General features: G+C 35.8%; 1 protein-coding gene across 4 annotated transcripts in view; it reads right to left on the minus strand.

The window, feature by feature from the left end:
• LOC121416870 (ras and EF-hand domain-containing protein homolog) overlaps positions 1-16215 on the minus strand; it is a 40495-nt gene extending 24280 nt beyond the window's left edge. For 2 of the 4 annotated variants that reach the window (XM_041610392.1, XM_041610391.1), the window contains exons 1-4: positions 15870-16214; positions 14569-14822; positions 11888-12081; positions 10646-10833 (exon numbers count right to left, since the gene is read on the minus strand). In XM_041610392.1, coding sequence (XP_041466326.1) covers positions 10646-10833; positions 11888-12081; positions 14569-14731 — 545 coding nt within the window. In that variant the 5' untranslated portion in view covers positions 14732-14822; positions 15870-16214. Of the gene's footprint in view, positions 1-10645; positions 10834-11887; positions 12082-14568; positions 14823-15869 lie in introns of all 4 variants that reach the window. The other 2 variants (XM_041610394.1, XM_041610393.1) reach the window with 2 other exon arrangements.
• Between the last annotated feature and the right edge of the window lie 6018 nt (positions 16216-22233).

Below are 22233 nucleotides of genomic sequence, written 5' to 3' on the forward strand. Positions count from 1 at the left end.
GTGTGTGTATCTAATAGCATTCCTGATGCCTGTTGCATAAAACTTTCTACCTGAGAAAACTCTGGTAAAAAGTGAAAACTAATGTTAGTCTACCTTAGTTTTCACAAACAACCTGAGTTTTATCAGGTAAAAAGTTTTATGCAACGGGCCCCTGCTGTGATATAAGAACGAATAGGCCCTAATCATTCTAATGGAGACAGTTGAGTTTGATTTATACCTCAGTCTCATTTGCTCCACGGCGAGTCGAAAACAGCCGGTTTAACATTTATTATACCAGCTACATACAATTGGTTTGAATGAAAATTAATAAAGCGGCTGTTTTCGACTCGCTCAATGTCTGCCGTAGGGAAAATGTGACTGAGGTATAAATTATGGTATGTTTTTTAGATTTGTTTGCATTTGTATATTCTTAATTGTGTTCTTTATTTAACTGAACGGTCTCCTCTATAATAAATATTCGAGAAAAAATATATACAAATAAAAATGGGCTCGTTTGAAAAGTGATCCCCCTCCCCAATAAAAAGGGAGAGTTAAAGTAATGAATTAACGAATATCAAACTTATAAATATTACAAACTTTGAAAATAAATCATCGTGTGGAATGCTAGCGCATACCATTTGCATCACGAGAAGAATACAATTTCTAAAATTTATTTTGTTAATATTGATTGGATATATCATGTACGTGTCAACCATTAATATGGAATGGTAGAATTGACATTCTGTGGTTAATCTTTTTCAAACATCAATGTAGATTAGACATTAATACATTTATATCTAAATACTTGTAAATTAAAACGGACTTCCAAATACTAAATGGGGAAATACTGAACGAGATCAGACCTATTAGGTTTGTGACGTCATAAGATAAGAGACGGCAAATTTGGACACCGTCAGACGAGTATAACCTTTATATGAAAACCGTGCTAAATGTTCAAAGTCCGATCTATTTGTCATTCTGCTAATTTTGCAGCTGGTGGTGATCTATTTGGTAAACATCATCTAAAGCATCATTCCATCAAAATGTAATGTAAGATATTGCAAAATTATGACATTTTTAAGTTTGGCTTAATTAAAGCAGATACGAACCAAAAGCGCTATCTCGAGTCCTCAACTACTCATACCTGGCCAGTTTCCTGACCCATAAACCTAGTGTAGTTTAGTAATATAGACCCACTTGAATGATAGCATGCTAACTATAATAATAAGTAATAACTACTCAAGTACATTTATACCGAAATAATGTTACTAAGTAACATTGTTTTTTTTTGTTCTAGATTTGAGTGTAACGATGCTACCTACATGCATACAGTAAATGTAATTTTTGAACTTTACTGTATAGTGACAGAAGATTTCAAATCACAGAAGGAAATTCGAAATCATTCAGGCTTTATGAAAAGAAATAGACTCATGTTGAGATAGCATTACATTGCCTCTACGATTTGGCATATTGTGCACATTGGGGCTTAACAAAAGCGAAGACGTTTTTGTTTTATGTCCATTGTTATAAATTTGTCCGTGATATGCTAGTTAGATTTTTGTTTGTCTTTTTAAATAAAAAAAAGTTATTAGTAAATCCTTCTTCAAAGAGTATAGTGTATTATGATAGCTCTGTTGAAAAGTAGACTGCATGTTAAGTTCACAAAAAGATAATGACTAGCATTGAAAAACAATCTACAAACGTATATCAAATAATTCTTGCTTTGGTGCTTTGGTATGGAAAACGTAATACGTTCATAATCTCAAGTCACGGGGGTATCAAATCTCCATGACTGAATATACTGCTCCGTAAAGATGTGGAAAGGGACAATAAAAGCACAATTCTATCATTTTATTATTTATTTATTTAATTATCAATTTATTCATTCATTCATTCATTTATTCATTTCTTTATTCATTTATTTATTCATTTATTTATTTATCTATTATTTTTTCGAATAAAAATTAACAATTCCGAGGATGACACATGAACCCATTGCTAGATTTTGAATTTTGCGACAGCCTGCATGTTTGGGAATGCATTGCAATTTGTTTAAAATGACTCCTTCTTTAACTTATCCTATGACGTTACAATGACATTTCATAACTTGGTATACACTGATAATTATTATGCATGCTATACAGGATTAAATATATTATATATAGGCCTACGTATATTCGCACACACTTCATCAGAAAGGTATATCGTGTATTGTGTGTTCGGTAAATACTCAGAATATCACGTTTATGCATGTATTATGCATGGGAAGGCTCCATCTGGCGTCAACAGCCGTGACAAGGTTGGATATTATTCAATATCCCACGCATTGGTGGTGCAACAGGTGGGGGGGGGCATGGGGACGACCCCCATTTTCTTTTAAGTTATTAAGATATATTATTTGATATAAAATATTAAAATTGTGTTCTGAAAAATGACATCGTTTAATTCAGCCTGTCGTAGAACCCTCAGACCTTAACCCGAGAGTTACGAAACAACTCGGCAAACTTTTTTTGGTACCTTTTGAGTTTTTATTCTCCTTTGTTTTTGTTTTGTTATCTGTGTGTGTTTTCATGTAACAGGGGCCTCTGGGAGGACAGTGTGCGTCACTGATGAGGCTACCCTGTATAAACAAAACTTAACTATAAATGCTAATAATGATGATGATAATAATAATGATAATGAAAATGATAGCAATAATAATAATAATACTAATAATAATAATAACAATACATGTATTTATATAATAATACGAAAGAAAATAAGAGTAACTGTAAACAATTAAAAAGAGTATGAAATAATATACATTAAGAATATCTAGGAAACGACAGGGTCGTATTAATTTATGAAACATTTGTGTTTCAAAGAAACATCATGCGTCACTTGTAGCTATTATTTCACACCCCCCCCCCCCCTAATCAGAATATACTTGCGCCGCCCCTAATTTAATGGTACACCGCGTACTACTTGCTGAGTATTTAATGTGCATAAATTACTTTGTAAATGGTATTATGCAGGCATATTGCTGATTTTGTGGCTGGTATATTTGTTTAAATTACTTCTTTTTATGGGTTTAATCTATGCGAAAATTGGTTGCAAAATTGTTAAATTGGCCGGCTCCTTGACGCAAAGAATGAATCCTTAATGGTATATTATTTATTATTTTTTTAGTTCAAGCTACATATATGGTTAGCTATACTGCGATGAATGCAAGGAATGCTTCCCAGGGAGTGGAAATTGTGCACTTTTCGTGCGGGATTGAAATGAATCCAATGACCGGGTTAATAATATGCTGTAACATGTGTAACGCGCTTTGAGCCAGTCTGGGAAAAGAGCTTTATAAAAATTGGCTATTATTATTATTATTATTTTCACCTTCACCTTATACATTTCTAATATTCCAAATCGAAAATTTTCATTTAGTGAGCCGTGGAGGCAGGTAGGATGTATTTCAAAGTCGTAGCGGTTTCATTTAATCACAAGCTTTCCTTAGATGCTAGGCAGAGGTGGCAAGGTGTCCCTTCCTCTCAACACCGACAAATTTCAATGACTTTTTTTATTTTCATTTTTTGGAGGGAATAAGAGGTAGCAGTCACACATAATATATTGTGTGTCAGTGCTCCCAGATTTTTATTATCATTATTATTGTTATTTACTTCTTGTCAAGAAAATTTAGGCCTTTCTGATAAGGTTTTCTATATTCTCCCCTGCACCTCCTTTACATCTACATCGACCTATATCTTTTAATTTTAATCAAATAAATCGCTCTTATGAAAAGATAACATGATAAACCCATTAAACACATAAATACCGTATGAAGTTGCGATTATTCTTTTTGTTTTGTTCATTTATTTTGTTGTTTGTTATTTGTTTGCTTGTTATATTGAAAATATTTGTTTACAGGACCCCTGGAAAAGACGTAGCCAGAATAAAGAGGGGGCACTCTGTATAAATAAAACGAAATAGATAAACAACATCACTTATAACTTTCCTACCCACTATGTGGTTTTCAAGGCATGCTTAATCGTATACTGCTTATTCTACCATTTTTATTTACATAATTTATAACGTAATTTTATTTATTTTGCGCATTCGTTTAAAAAATATAGAAAGTGTATCAAGGGATAATGAACTCAAAAATTAATAACTCATTTCTTTAAGGATCACCGCAAACCTTACAATTGGCTTACGACCTGATTTTGGAATAAGACGCCATGTTCCCCAAATTCTCATATTTGGATTTATTTATTTATGGAACGTCTTATTTTGTCTTGTTTTAAATAATAACTTGGGTTCATATTCATGGAAATTGTAACTCTTCTTATGATTTTTCTAATTGTAATGACATCATATCCAAAGTACGATCAGTAGCAGATCTACGGGAGATTAAAGGGATTAATGCCCCCTCCCCCTTGGGCTGCCAAGCAAAAAAGTGTTATGACCAACATTTTGAAGCCAACCACAGAATACCTTCATTTTACAGTGAACCTCCTTTATAACTCAGGGCCCTGAAATATATACACACCTTGTTGTTTCATCTAGGCATTTTTGTTTTCACAAGTTTGTTTTTGGAATTGAATTCCATCGTATACAGGTATGATACGCACCTTGGGAGAAGCGTAACGCCCGGTCCGAGGCTGGTAACCAAGCTTTGCCACGCAGTGTAAGCTGGGGTAGTCTTCCCATCTCTACCGGGCACGGTATTATTGTTCTCCCCCTTCTTTTGCCCCCTCTTGGTCCCATCACTACCCCCATCAACTCCATCTTGCCCCCCTGTCGACACCCCTCCACCACCGCTACTGCTGGTCTTGACCTTCCGTCGGAGGAGCTCCTCCACCCCTTGGAAGCCCTGCTCGAACTCCTCCACGCTTATCTTCCCGTCGCCATCGGTGTCGAGCTCGTCGAACACGCTGCCGAGCTCGGCGTCGGTGATCTCAAGGTCGCTTCCCAGGCAGAGATCGCGGAGGTCGTCGTACTCGATGTATCCGCTCGCGTTGAGATCGCAGACTTCGAAGAGGTGTCGGATGCGTGATTCGTCCATGATTACTTTGTAATCGTGTTTCCCAGAATAACAATCGCCTACATCCAACAACATCTACTTATCCGTAAGACCCCATTTTCAGGATTGCCTCGTTTTGTTGTTGGCGTTGTAGGATTTTCTTTTTAAATCTAGATTCAGATGAGCTTTATGATGAAATTGTAGTTAACCTGAGGAGGGTGACGACAAAAAATGTTACCCCTTTCTTCCAACTATTATTTTGTAATAGAAAACTAAACAATATGCTTGGATCCTATCCAGACTGTTCCAACTGCAACAAAAACACAATTGTGGTCTACGTCACCAGCAAAAAATGGAATCGGCAAACAATTATCCACATGAAACAGTCTTCATCTCAAATATATTAACCAAACTACTCGAGCCACTGCATCCCCTTCTGGGATTCATTTCCAATGACGTTGTCTATTTCCAAAATACAAATCCGAATTCAGGGCATTATCCTTCCATTCCTTCAGCGAGTGACTGCCATTTCAAATCATTTCAATTTCAGATTAAAATGCTAGTTTCGCAAGCTGATAAATGCCGCTCTGCATTCAACCAAGCACTGGCAAAGAGCACATCTGTTGCCAGACGTCGTGATCAAGAACGGACACACTTCGTATGACGACAGGTAACAATATATACGACACACTGGTAATTAAAATAAAGGGACCTGTTGCATTGTTAAGCGACATCCGTCTTTCACACTTAAGGAAGATTAAAGGAACCGTTCTCTTCTTGCAGCGATGCAGCTCTGATTAAAATCTGTGTCGACATTGTATACTCTCATTGTGAAGCGAAAAGGAATTGCATGTAAATAGGTTGTTTGTTGACCGCCCGTCGACTTACGAACATTCATATTTGTATATATTAGAATTGCAAAAACGGATAAAAGGGATTTTTTCGACCTAGAAACGCAAAAATGGGTTATCATGGAGATGAAATATTTGAGATGTACTTCGTTAGGGTGTTCTCAGATGGTTATTTCGTCTTGTTTAAGGATCTATTTAAAGTGCATGTATACAAGCACGGTCCCTGCCTTCTAATGACGTGTGACACCCCCCACCCCAACCAAACCGTCTAAATGTCAATTGGTATATACACACATAACTCAGAGTTTACACTGTTAAACCTCGAGGTATTGACGTTTCTTTGAACAACAGGGCATACATGCTGTATAACGCACGACAGCTAGGTGACGTATATGATATTGGTATATGTCTCCATGGATACCCTCATTCGTTTTTAAATATGAATAATGTAAAAATATAAGATTATTATGATAAATAACGATAATATAATGTATATCTCTCAAAACAATGTTTCTGAGCGTTGCATACCTAGGTTTTAGGAAGGCCACACTGACCTTCCGACCGGGCGCTCAGGCATTCAAGAAATTATTGCTTACCAGGTACCCACTTACTACACCTGGGTGGAACATGGCGAAGGTAGATAAATGCCTTGCCAATTAAGAAAAACGCAAAAGTGCAGCGATGGGATTTGAACCCCGGATCCTGTGGTGCACAAGTTCCGGAGACCTTCCCACTGAGCCACAATACATCTATGATAGGCCTAGTATGAGTATTGGTTAGGCGTGTGGAAATTTTTACGTTTTAAAGCAGCCCCGAACCAGCAGCTTTGAAGAGCACCAAATCGCCATCCTATAGGTCCATGCTCAAACCTAGCCAGATGCCTCATCCATAATGCAACTCTCTTAGCAGTGTAGTTGATGTAATATAGGCCCACTTCAATGAGAACCCATTATAATTCACTATTTAATATCATCTAGTAGCGAACTAATATATTCATCTCAATAACATTAGGCCTATAGTTTCTCTTTAAAAAAAGTGGGCCATTTTTTTAACTATCTAAAAGACATAATCTTAGGACGAGCTTGAACAGTATTGCTAATTTCGCCCATCATTTAACATTTAAAGTCGAATACGTTCTTTTCTTTAAAAGGTAAGTTAACATAGATTGGAATCTGCCGAAGCCTTGTTATTGATATTAAAATATAGTATATAACGTTTCAGTTTTTTTATGTTGTTTGAGGCGTGGGGTTTTAGATGCTGTAAACTGACATCAATCCTTTGTAATCTGTCGTAAGCCTATAGCCTCGGTATGACGTGATATTTGTTGTATTACTCAAACCCAACACAGCCACGTTATGCATGGCAAACGTTTATGTTACGGTCACACCCTGTTCACACACTCCAGACCGATCAAAGCTACTACGTTATTACCAATTACATACAATCGATCAGTTTGGAATCGGTATCGTTGATGTGACTGTAGTATAAAGGTATACTCAATTGCAAATAGAAGCACGGTATATGCATTCCGTGTACGAAAATTGCAATGTAACAGGTGTTCGTGTACAGGGTGACTAAAAAAAAGCAGGCAGTGTCAATATGTACAGGGTGTACTAGTAAAGGAATGATGATCATATTGTGAGTATATTGGTGTTCACGATAATGATGACGATAACAAGGATGACGAATTAATGTTGCTACGGATGATGCTGAGGATGATGGTGGTGGTGGTGATGGTGATGGTTTTAACGACATTGGTAATGACGATGACTATGATAATGATGGTAATAATGATGATGTTGGTGAGGATGATGATGATGATGACGACGATGATGATGCTGATGTTGGTAATGATGGTGAGGATGTTGTTGATGATGATGACGATGTTGGTGATGATGAGGAGGAGGATGTATGATGATGTTGGTGATGATGATGATGATGATGATGATGAAGATGCTGAGAATGGTGGTAGTTTTGATGATGATGATGATGACGATGGTGTTGGTGATGATTGTGATGATGATGATGGTAATGATGGTGATGATGATTACGATGATGGTGAGGATGCTGCTGCTGCTGCTGATGATGATGATGATAATGATGATGATGATGGCGATTACTACTGTTTCATACTCTAGGCACCTCTACAGTGTGGATGTTCCAGGAGTTCACAGTGTGAATGTAATTCCTGCTGCTAAAATGGTGATTTAAAATTGTGTTGCACACTGTTCACATATTGTGGAACACAGCAGGAGTATGTTAAAATGTATGACATATCATTCAGACGATAAAGAAAAGGCGATTGAGGGTTAAAATTGTAAACGTGACCTACCACCCCATATAAACCCACAATACGTCGGCCAAAATGAATATGAAAATTAATTTCCAAAGCTTTAAAATTATACATGATATGGTAAAATTGACCAACAATAACCATTCGAAGTACTTGATTGAATGCAGAGGAAATTTAGCAATAGCAATGAAATAAGGAGAAAACAAGGTTTTAAGTTTGGGGTTCACTCAAGCATGACATGTGCATACTGCGTAATCTCACTGACACTTCCATGCAGTCCGAAAAAGTAGTGTCCAAGCGAAACTCTTGTATCTTTTCTTTTATTCAACTTCACGACTTCAAATTTTTACAGTATAAAGAAGAAGAATCGCTCTTTCAGATAAGTTATTTTCAACCTTTATTGGTGTTCTGGGGGTGGTAAGTCACAATTAAACCAAAAAAAAAAACCCGCGTGAATGTAATTTCGCATTGTGCTCCACACAGTGCACCCACTACTGCTTGGCACAGTGTGAAACAGTGTGTTTTTTTTCATCTGGAATTTCTTAATGTACTAGCATTCAGGCGCGAAATGTATTGCATGGTTGCTGCTTATAATCGTTGTACATTTCTAGGCTCCTAAATTTTGTACAGGCGTTCTTTCAATTACAATGATTACATAAAATATCGTATTTCTACTCTTACGTTGCTCGATGCAGTTGACAAGGGCGATGATATACACAGCGTATTGTTATTTCAATGTCAATAAAAGAAAAACCTGCATGCATATTATATCATATGTATAACACCTGTCACAGCCAATTTGTTAAAATTCCAATTAAATAACATAGTAACACAACAGTGATGCTGAGATGAAGTATCACATCAAATATTTAACGTGTTACTGTGTAAGCTGACAACTATATTGTGGTTGAGTACTCACATTTAAGAGAGTAAGGAAATGAAATTCCAAAGGAGTAAGTGAAATTTAAAACATACACTCTAATTAAAACTCACCTCAAACCTGACGACTAGTCCATACCAGATTGAGCATTTAGAGCATTTTTGGTCAATATTATAAACATATTGAATTATCTTATTTTATTTAAATTGTAACTTTTATGATAATTTTTCAAAGTAATTATTCAAGTCTATACGTCAGCAGAAGCAGAGATATGACATAGCCATAAAATCTTATTAAACCATTAGTGGTGTGACAATACAGATCAATGGGTCTATTTTTCTTGCATTGATTAATCTTTTCATCCATTTATTTCCAGTCGAAATTTGGTCGTATATAGGTCTCTTAATTCCACGGTGGCCTTAAATTATTTATAGAATTATTTTGCCCAAAGCCGGGAATTAAAAGGACAGAAATAATGGGAGGGAAATACCTTCATTATTCTAGCAATGACGGTTACAACTTTTTTATTTACCATAATTTACATCCAAATATATGACAATCCGAGCGCAGATAGCGGAACACATAGACACAACCATACCATTTTGGGGGTGTTTTTGTGTTGTTGTTGTTGTTTTTTTTTTTGGGGGGGGCCAGTTGATCGTGTAGCATGACGGTTTTCAAAATAAACATCAATCATTGTTGAATATAACAGTGTAATTATGGCAATTGTGCTTTCCCTTTCATCTTTACTCTTTTCCCTCTTGTCTTCATCAGTTTTTTGTAGGTTATTATGCTTCAAGTAATCATTCATTACTATGATTTGTATAAGTTATGTGGTCATTCTCGAGTATTTATAGATAGATATTTGCTTCATAGTCTTATAAGTTCGGATACGTTGTGCATCTGTATCTATTCACCTGAAAAGCAATTTTCTTCTACATATTTATCTTCATTTTTTTCTTGTTGGGAGACGAAAATATTAACATGACATGTATCTTCTATCGTATGCATATTTAATCAAGCCCATTTTTATTTAAATGATCATTGATAACAGATGCACATTGCTACTTCTGCTCTAAATCTGTTGATAAAGTCACGTCTCAAAACATTGAAACAGTGCATTATCACAACAATTCAAAACAATAGATTTTATTACTTACTGAATTAAACTTATGATGGTGGTCCCCAAGTCTGCGCACCTAACAATTTTGAGTTAAGATTTTAACGTGAATTTCTTTTTATTTCACAAAATCTTTCAGTTAACAACGTTCCTTTTATTATTATGAGTAAGTGTACCAAACATCTCATAAAAATTTGAAAGAAATGATAGGAATTTCTTCAGTTAGAAAAAACGTACCCATTCACTTTGCATACGAATCAGGGATTTTGATGAGAAAGGCTGCGTTTTGAGGTCGTCACATGAAATGCCCTAAATTCATTATTTTCCCATCATTTCGAGTAGGATTTTTTAATGAATATCTGTCTATATATTGCATGTATAATGTCCGTGTTCGTTGCGTATATTCTTTTACTAGAATCACACAGATACGCCTCTGCGCAGACAAGGGAGACTGCGCAGACAGGGGGAACTTGCCATAATTGTCATCTTCACAAATACTACGTATGGTTACAAGAATCTAACTCACCATGACACGAGGTCAAAATCTGGTCCCAATTGTTGCAAAAAGACCTCGAATTCTTCACTGTCGTAATCCTGTAGATATTGCTGGCGCCGCCTACGACGGCTGACGGACAGGAGAGCTTCACTGACACTGTGGAAGCCTTCAGTGAAATCGGTGATACTGATTCGTCCATCACCATCTCCATCTAACGCCTGGAATACGAAACAAAATGCAAAATAAAGAAGAATCATTAAAAGGATGAAAGAACGGGCAACCACTGTGAGTGTGATAGCTCATTGACTGTATGTTATAAATAGCTATTCTTCAAGGGGAATGTCACCCTGACAAAAAGTTTGTTATAAAAGTAGCCGAAAAATATTGAAAAAAAATGCCGAAGATTTGAGAAAAATCCTTCAAAGAACTAAAAATTTATTAGAAATTTAATCGTTTGACCTGTGACGTCATATGCAAGCAGCTTTCTTACATGTCGAATGGTAAAAATCTATATAAAAAAATCAGAAAATTGAAAATATTTTTACTGTACATTCATGGATTTTTTATATTACATAACATATGGGGAAGCTGATCGTTTATGACGTCACAAATCCAAATCTTAAAATTCTGATTACTTCCTTAATCTTCCATGGATTTTCCTCAAACGTTCACCAACATTTTTTTTCAATTATTTCTTTCTTTGCTATTTTTACAACAATTTTTTTTTCAGGGTGAACTTCCTTTTGAGATAATACAGAAAATAAAGCAGCCAATAAGTTAATTTTAAGAGATAAACGAGAATGTTTTTTTTTTAGATGAAGGGTGCTTATTTCGCAGCTTGGTAACATGATTATTTATTTGGTGTGAAAATCTTTTATGTGGGCTTCTATATTACAAGACTACATTACTCAGGATATCATGGTTAGAAACCTGGCCAACTATGAGTAGTTGATGCATTTGGGTGGTGCAATTAAGGCTGCTAGATAAGGCTAGGAAGGAGATATATAGGACTCAAACCAGGCACTCTTTACAAAGAATACTTTGCAGAATATTCTCGACATTTACGGTGGGATAATACGACAAATACTTAAAGCTACTCTTGAATCGAAAGAAAGATTTCTCGTGTAGGGTCCTCTTACCTGCATGCCCTAATAACAAGTTAGGGTTAGAATTAATCTTTCGTCTATCTCACAAAGTATTCGTCACATTGGAGTCCATCCCGCCCTTCCCCCACCACCTTCCAAGATTCCGTTTAGCAGCACCATCACTGACCTCAAATATATGCTCCAGTTCATCTCTGTCCAGATTCTCGCAGACCATCTCCAATTCTTCCCATTCGATATACCCGTTACCATCCAAATCGCAAGCATCAAACAACTGCTGAATGGCCTCTGGACTTGGACCATCGTTGGTGGCGCTGCCCATATCTGTCGATGCTTCCAGGTTATCTGATGACGCCCTTGAACCTACAAGAAAGTAGATGAAACAAGGTTACCAATTGATTCTGGATTCTGATCTCCTACGTTTATGTCAAGAGGAAGGTGAGACAATTCTATGACAAATGGGTTTCCATAGTAAGCTGAAGGCCGGGTTACACCGGAAACGAATCAGCTGCGAATCCGTCTGAATACACTATTTGGGTGGCATGATGAGTATTCTGGACTCCCTCCGTGAATGCGAGAAAAATTCACGAAGGATTCGGAAACATTCGAATCCACCGGAACCATCCGAATTACGCCGAATTCGGCTAGAATCGGTTCCAATTTATTCGGTAGAATTCGGTTTTGGTGTAATCCTGCATGGTTTTAACCTGTTGCTCACTAAAACTGACTTTTTCCCTACGAAAAAAAGTCAAATGCTAGTCAATGCGTTTAAATGCTACCATTAACACATTATAATTCAACTTATTTATGCCAAATTGAAAATTTCATAACTTTATTTTACAACAGAGTTTGATGAAATTTTCAGCATTATGCCTGTTTCATTTGTCTCTATTTATTCAAATCAACATTTTTTTCTGGGGTGGGCTTGACCTTTAAGTCGCTCGTACCTTACGAACAGCTTTATTAAACGCCTACCTGCACTATTGTCTAACCTATTTGCGAGTGACATTAGAAACAATGTAGTAAATTTGGTTGGTCCGCGGAACGCATTCACTAGTGTGGCTTTCGCACAACATAATAAGATAATAAGATAAGATAATAAGATTAGATAATAAGATAAGATGTCAGATTAATCTAATACATGTTTATGATATCATTAACTCATTGACTAGTATATTTCTTATATCCTATTGCCTTTGCACACGGATATCACTGTTAAGTAAGCAACAGGTTAAATTGATAATCGTTAATCAATTAATTGAATAATTTATTTATGTATTTGTTTATTTTTTTATTTGTTTATGTATTAGAATATAATGTAGTCAGATAAAAAAGATCAGCAAAAAAAATGTTTTCCATCAATGACCTGAACACAAATCATCAATATCAGAGGCAGTACCTAGGCAATGTTTAGTTACATGATTACATAAACATTTTAACATATATGATAACATGAAAGATGTCAGAGCGGAAAAATATGTAAATCATATAGCATTTACATACGTTACTTTGTAAGATTGGAATGTTAAATGAATGTTTGAGCTCAATTATACTGGTGAAGGATATTGTAATTAACGTCAAACTGAGGACAAGAGGTAAATCTTGGCAAGATCTAGTAATATGCCGAATAAATGATAATTTAAAAAAAAAATTATTACACGACGGGAAGGGACAACAACCTTTAAAGTCATCATCGCATTGTTGACTCTTTGCACGCTGGATTAATTTCTTTTTTTTGGGGGGGGGGCATAATAATGACAGTTGTTTCCATGTTATTTTCTTCAATTCAAGATTTACATATTGAACCATTGATGCGTATGATTAGTGTACAGACGTTATCCAAGAACTATTATAATGTATACATTTCTCTAATATGCACATAGAGGAGAAAACAACTAATTATTACAATTGTTAAATTCAATTGTACGATTGTACATATTATTGCAACATTATAGCGCGCAAAGGGTTAAACACACATCACACAAAAAAATGATAAAAGTTAAAAGTGTACAGGATTGTTCATGAGAAGTAACCGAGAGGCAAATAAGTTATTAACTTTAAATGCCTATATCAAATGTATTATCCAAGGTATTATAAAAACATTCTCTCCCTCAGAGAGAGAGAGAAAAAAACAAATGCACAGCTAAGAAGACAAAACAAAGGAATAAAAACATTAGTAGGTTTTTAATGTTAGAGCAATGCTTTGACGAAATTCACATCATTACACATTTAAAGGGATGGTCCGGGCTGAACATATTTATATCTTAATACATACAGTAGAATTCACTGAGCAAAATGCCAAAAAATTCATCAAAATCGGATAACAAATAATAAAGTCATTGAAGCTTAAACTTTAGCAATATTTTGTGAAAACAGTCGTCATGAATATTCATTAGTGGGCTGATGTCACATCTCCCTTTTCCGTTTTCATATGTTATTACATAAAATCGTATTTTTTTCATTATTTCATACTTGTGTGAATATGTCTCCTTTATAATGAAATAAGTTGCAGTAATAAATATCTAATGCACTTAATCAGTTGTCAATTCGATATTTCTAATTCTTGGAGGTAAAAATTTGAATAAACCTAATTTCATATAATAAAATACAAAAGAACAAGTGACATCATCAGCCCACCTAATAAATATTCATGGTGACTGTTTTCACACAATATTGCTGAAGTTTAAGCTTCCATAACTTTATTTGTTATCCGATTTTGATGAAATTTTCGGCATTTTGCTCAGTGAATTCTACTCTATTTATTAAGTTATAAGTACTTTCAGCCTGGACCATCCCTTTAAGGACTCGTTAGGAAGGATTCAACACATCACGCAACAAACCCTGATGTACCTGACATGGTATTCATGAAATGGATGATGATGACGACAATGAGGGGGAAGACAAAGCTTGCTCTGATCAGGATATCGAGGATCAATGACCACGGAACGATGACGAAGATGATATAGATGACGACGACGGGGGATGGATTAAATACGGAAAGAATCGGGATCATGGGTGGGGGATCGCTTCGTGAGAGATGACAATGAAATGGACGATGATAACACTGACATAAATCGCTGAATGGTGTCACTATTGACTGATGGCTAATGGAGAATGAAAGGGTATTATGTTATTATCTGTAAGTTAAACATGTTGAATAAGCTCATTGTACACATGGAAAAGTACATGTGTTGAAACTACGCAAATATCAACATACTGATTTTGCCAAAACAAATACAAAAATGGTTGGAAAATTAGAATTTCATTTCGATCAACACAATTGTAAGATTGCATGATTGTTATATGAAGTATATGGTAAAAATATGTTCTTTTGATCTTTTTTATATCCATTCCTCTTCAAAATAATATGATAGCAATATGTAAGATATGAAAGAGCTTAATACGGTGGCTAAGAATAAAAAAGAAGATAGGAAGTAAAGAAAAAAAGAACAACTTCAGTCGGCATGTTGTGGATTGACTGATAAAATCTCTTAGAGTCCTCTATCAAGGCAAAAATCATTCCTTCAATTCCAGATCTCATGGACACTAAGCCAGCCACCCCGCCCCCAACTCTGCCACCCCTGCCTTAAACCCTTCAACCATCACCGTCATTGATATCAATACATTAAAGGCATTCGTCCTCGTTGTCGTCAAAATTCGATATGAAAACAATGAGATGAATTCTCGCCTTTAAGGTATATTAAAGATTATTCAAGGCGTTATGCTTCGACTACTTTATAACTTATATGTGGCCCATGCTGGAAAAATGGGTGAAATTTTTAGATTTTTTTAATGTTTTCTGGTTCCTGGACACTTTTACAATGTGTATACAAAATATTAGAGTCTAAATCATATTTACATTAGAGATAAGGCCACTTGAAACAGGGGTGACCCCCCCCCCCCGCTGTATGGGTAATCAGGCTAATTATTCATCTTTTCATGTAAGGGAAATGTTGGTTCTATTGTAATACCCGACATAGTCGAGGTGATCTCATGTAGTGCAGACATAATTTCATACATACACAGCAGGCGAATGCAATAAAACATATCAATAGAAAGATTTTACATGGAGCTTTAGGAGCTTCATGTACATAGTGTTATATACACCACACATATAGCTTTAGGAGCTTCATGTATACTGGACTACATACCGTCATCACAGGGTATCAAAAGACGCAGCATCGTCGAGAGGTATATATCCCAAACGTCGTATGATCCTCCAAAACTCAAAGTTCCCAACAGGAAAACAAACCATATACTGAAACAAACCAGCGTTTCTACGAGGACATGCGCATCATAAGTTGTAGACAGCCGCCAGCATTTTGAACAAAAACATCAAAGATTTCATGTGGTTTTTACCCAGGGTCTAGCGGTTTTGAATAAGATTTGAGTGCGTTTCTTAATACAATGTTCCAACTTGCGTGCAGTTTTCTTCTCGTTTTTTGATACCTGAGTAATCACAGATAGATTTTTATAATAGAACCCCCGAGTTGTTCTTGAAAAGAGGTACAAGGCGCGGTGAATGGGAGTGGAGCCACGATCTTAATTCTTTTATAAAGTTTTAATCAATAGTTTCTTGTAAATCGATCGCTAAAGCGCCTTAACTCGTGTTTTGGGGGCAATGGGATAATCCGTGTATTATGAATGCTAGAGTGACGTGGGTGTGAAAGGGTAGGGTGTATGAACTTGTTTGGAATAAACAAGTCCACATATGAGGCCGGCCAGTCCACCAGGGGCCGATTGCAAGAAAGGGTCTTTGCAAGGACCGTCTTTCGTGTCGCCCATTTTTTTATGATGCGCCATGTGAAACGTATTTTAAATAAATCATCTGCAAACATATTTTATTCGTCCGTTAAAATAAACAAAATATTTGTTTATAAAATGATGTGATATATCATGAAATTGTATAAAATTTGATTTATAAGCATGCTAACGAATCCTATTCTTTATCATAAATTTCAGAAACACCCCGCTTATAGCGTATCATAAAATATGGACGACACGAAAGACGATCCTTGGAAAGACCCTTTCGTGCAATCGGCCCCAGGCCTGCCTGATATTTCGCTGTCGAATATGGGGTGTAAGTTTGCATACCAATTGGGGATCCTAGAGGCTAGATCACCTGCCGGAAAGGACAGTGCCATAGGATGTTCACATAGTGGACTATATGTTGAAAATATTATCCACACTGTTGAAACGCTCAGAGTCAGCACGTGTGAAGGTGTTTTTCACACTGTGGACACCTCGACAGTATGACTGTTCACAGCGTGTTCACAAGGTCGACTGAGTGTGAATATGTAATTCATATCACTGTAATTGGTATGCTTAAATTTGACAGTGTGAAGGTGACTTCACATATTGAGTTCCACACTGTGAACACACTGTACGTGGGACATTGTTTTCTGTTTCTGTATCTGTATCGTTCAGTCAGCAAAATACACGGATTGGCACATCAAAACTTGAAGAGCACGCTACGTGTGGAGTGACTCGAAGCATTAATTGATTCATTTTTGAAGGAGTCCAAAGATAATGAGTTAACTATATCTGCAGGGATTCCATTGTGTCCTTCCCAGTAGGCGAGGACAACACTGGGGTGCTGAAATTACACATTGAAGATTAAAATTGCTTTCAAATACTATATAGAACAAACAATATATTAAAACAAATAATAAAGCCCCCCCCCCCTCTATCACACGCGCCAATCACAACAGCAGGCCTTCAGTTAGTGGAGCCTATCGAGTCACGAATCAGTCCTCTCCTTTTCTAATATTCTCCCTTTGTTTTAAGTTGTTGTTGTTTGTTGGATATGGCGACCAGTCATATTTGACTATTACCGCCAACTCGTTAGGCCTACTATTATTTTCTCTCTTTTCTTCGACGTGTCCTTTCAAATCGTTCTATTCCTTCTTTCTTTTTTCTAGACGTGTACTCACCATAATAACAAGCCATCTGGGAAACGGAGCTCTCGGATTCCACGTCTAGGGTTCGAATCGCACTATGAAACTCCAATGTCCTACATTCATGACGTCATAATTGAGGTACAACAACGTGAAGTATTTAGTCTCTTCCATTTCTTTCCTGGCATTATGGTCTTAATGGTTGCTCGAATTAAATCCATTATAGAGAAAACATTTCCTGACGATAATGTTATCAACATTCTCGGAAGTCTGATTTCATGCCAAGAGTCATCCTTCGAAAACCTACATGTAAATGGAAAAAGGAATCTAAGATTTAAAAAAAATACATATCTTTGATAATTTCTATCTCGAAACAACAACGCATACATCATCCAAGCCCAGTCAACTTCATATTTACCCATTATTCATACATTGACTGATTTCCTTTATTCATTTATCGATTTTTAAGAATCAAATTGCTTTCAAATTATTAAATTTGGTATTTCTTGTATTTATTTATTTACTTATTCATTCATTCATTCATTCATTTATTTATTTATTTATTTACCAATTCATATTTCACCAGGGTAGCTCATTCAAGAAGAACTGGTCTTCGATGAAACCCTAAACAACAAACAATTCAACTATATACAAACAGAAATATAAGCTTAGGACCTGGCCTGTACCTCTAGAACAAAGAGCATATGTAGGATAACAGCTGGGGTTGTGAAAATGTCTACTGATTTTGGAATGTCTGTATATTGTTTTCCGATATTGGTGAAATGTTTGTCAAAAATTTCGTCTGCAAATATGGGGTTAAAAGGCGGTAAACCGTATCCCTCGGTTACAATGTTTATTCCAGTATTCAAACCATACTTTTATTGTAAACATTTGATTAATGATGTATAATTGTATAATGTAGGCTGTAAAGTAAAAACCGTTGTAGAATTCGTTATAATGACAGGAACAATACATTATGACATACCAAAAAATCAAATTAAAATGGTAAAGCAGAATCACAGTCCAATTTGAACGCTATTGTAATAATCATTCCGACAATCCGGTTCTGATCAAAATAAAATAGAAATATTGACATGGGGATTAGCTGAAGTACACAGAAACAATCCAATGTTGACTAACATTAACTTTATAAATGTTGAAAACACGAAACCCACACATGTCGCATATTGAAAAATACATATTTCGTGAGAATTTCATGGCAAATTTTGGGTCGTTATTTTGGAACATAACTTTCCTACTGTGTCATTCACGAACAGCTTTGTAAAAGAACACACAGACCCCCCCCCCCCGTTTTGTTTGTTTCTGTTTTGTTGCTGTTGTTGATTTTCCTTTAACCTGGGTATTGCACTGTTTGTCTGGTTTTCCTTCCCTTTTCCTTTTGAGGCCTTCATCATGGAGGTCTCCCACATTTCAAAATGTATTGTCAATAAATGTACATATATACATTTTCTGCTATTTGTTTCAATGATTAAAACAAGAAGAAATTTATCAGGTATAAATATATTTCAATTAGATTGTTAGGATGTACGCGGCATACGTTATTCGTTGTCATTTGCTTATTGTTATGTTATGCTAAGAAAAAAAATGATTACTCTTACATATACTTTTGTTACTGGAATGTGGTAATAAATAAATCAAATCAAATCAAAAGCTCCACCCGGGTGTCACTGTAATCTTAGCGCTGAAATTGAAGTAAACTTTTTTTCCTTGGTCACAACTTAATATTACAACGTGTGTCCTTGCACAATGTTTGTGTTCCATATGCCTAGAAGAGAATACATGAGCAGCCATAGGTGTCACACGCGTAAAACATACCCCATAGACTTGTGTGTTCAAAAGGCACTTCATAAAAATTCATAAAAAATAAATGTGAAATTAGAGGGTGGAATGTTTACTACGTTTGGATACGATATGTATCAGACATTCCATATCTGACCAGGAAAGGGTATCGTAGCCAGCTCATTTTAAAAATAAATCGCTATTTATGAAGATAACTATGATGGGATCAAAATTCATCGTCTGAAACAGTAAAATAGCCCTAATTCTTCCGCCAGTCAAAAATCGTTCCAAATCATTGACATATCTCCCCAATCAGGACAAAGGAAGTTCAGTAGTTACCACTTCTAGAATCAGTGTTAGATTTTGAATCATATTCATACATGTTTGTCAATCAACAATATCAAATTGAAAAAAATCGAATGGGTTAACTAATAACGCTCGCGGCACCTATAATGCAGAGACCTGATTGGATATTACGATTAAACTACATGACATTTACATGGCATTTCATACGTTCTTTGAACAGTTGAATCATGAATTATAACGTATATTTTTTCTTCCCTTAATTCGGAGGCTTGCCCTTCTGCAAGTAAGAACATGGTCTAGGATGTTCACAGTGTGAACACAATCTCTTACACGTTAAATTTGAGCATTTCAAGTGTGAATCACATAATAATTCACAATCATAGTCGCCCGTGTGAACACGCTGTGAACAGTCACACTGTGTCCACTGTGTGAAAATATCTTCACACTGTTGAATTTGATTATTTTTTTAACAGTGTGAATAATTTTATTTTCACATAGTCCAATATGTGACACCGTGTTCGTACCGTGTTCTTTCCATTAGAGGGGGGGGGGGGTGAAATAATAATAAAAATAACAACAACAATAATAATAATGACAATGATAACAATAATAATAAATGATTCTATAGCGCATATAATATATAACAGAATCTCTATTTGTTTAGGGATTCAATTCAGGGAATACTTGCCAATTAGCGCATCGTTATGTTTCCAATACTCGTTAAGGTTAGGGTTTCACACGTCAATACTTGTTAAGGTGTGCATTTTCAGAATATGGAAAATACTTGTTTAGGGTGCTTTCCGTTCGAGACCCCATCGTCTCGCATGGTATCCACTCATCAATGGTAGAGTGCCCCCCCCCCCCGGAATCTCTACGCGCTTTACATATAAGTAATTTAGTCTTATGTACAAGTAACTAATAGAAACATAAATATTAAATGGAAAGTAAAAAAAAAACTATCATTATATTACACCTTTCATAAACAAAATAATCCAACAAGAGAACAAGTAAGCTTTTTACGATTTCATGAAGGTGGAAGTAAATTTAGTATAATTATAGCTCTCAATTTCAATCATTAATTTGTTTCAACAAAATACATGTAAAGTAAAACAGCTACAGATAAATTTGCAATAAGTATAATAAATAAATTCTAGCGTGGGCGTGAGATGTAATATTATTAACATGTTAGGAACGCAGCTTGCATCGCTGGGCATACAATTTCTCCAGCATATTCATTTCATTCTTTTTGTGGCGCCAAAATACTCGATCCGCTAGCGCATACTCAAAGCGTCTTACCATATAAGATATAATACATAATACGTAGTGTGCGTTAATGAAAAAAAATGAAAAGGGTTTTAGCCCTTTTAAAGTGATTGTACTGAAGTACATGAAAGGATGTGGCTAGGAAGGCTACACAATAAAAAAAACTGTAATACACACTTACCTATATGTTATTTGATGAGGGAAATAATGACCCAAACGTCAAGCACATCAGATGAATGTTTTATTTTCTGTAGACCAACTAGATTGATCCGCTAGACACGCTTCTACAGACTGTTGGCACATATACCATAAAACCTTTAGCAAAGTTTGTTTTCCGCTTCAAGATGTTTGTCTTTAAATCCAAAGGATAAATAGACCGAGGTGATTCTATAATACGATTAGACCAATGAGGACAGTCGAAAAAACAAACAGATCGTTAACTATCCTTGATTCAGTTGAGAAGAAATACTCCAAGAACAGTACATATATGTACTGTTCTTGGAGTATTTCCTTGGAGTATTACCTTATAAGGTCATGTGGTCTAGTGGATAGAGCATTAGACTTCTGATTGTGAGTTCGAAACGCAGCTCGACAATATCTCCACTTAAACCGAAAAGGGGCCAAGAGTAATTTCTCTCGTGTGTATAAGGTCGGCCACAATGACAGATTGACTGAGGAGTACAATGTTTCGTATGTAATGGGTTATATACCAGCTTGGCGATGATGCGGGTCAACCGAGTTCCTAAGGAGAATACTTGAACGGAAACAATATTGTTTCACGACCGTTAAAGCGCCATTTCGGAAGCACGAATGATATAATAAAGAGTTACATTAATAGGCACGTTTTCCAGAGTGTAAAAAGCGTACAGCCATGTGTATTAACACCGAACCTCGAGCTGCTATGTGTATTACAAGCTCACGTATCAATTGGGGTGCCACTCCATCAGTACACACGCTTTTATTGTGAGTTAGTCTGCTCAAATCTATGAATTTTGCGGTTGATTTTTGCTTTTTATCGCGGGTAATGAAGCGAGTATGCAATCACTCCTGCAATAACTGTACAACAATGCATATTATTTGGCTTTCAGACGTCCAGACAGGGTGCGCTTGGATAAAATACAAAGCAAATTTTGATTTTTCAATTATACAACTTTGAGAGAACTAAATCTAATTGAAGGGGAATGTTTTTTTAATCGTATTATTGAACTGTATCTTTCTTAATTTCTGAACCTCAGTTCAAAGTCTTTTC

This window comes from Lytechinus variegatus, chromosome 6, assembly GCF_018143015.1.
Source record: "Lytechinus variegatus isolate NC3 chromosome 6, Lvar_3.0, whole genome shotgun sequence".
Classification (NCBI taxonomy): domain Eukaryota; kingdom Metazoa; phylum Echinodermata; class Echinoidea; order Temnopleuroida; family Toxopneustidae; genus Lytechinus; species Lytechinus variegatus.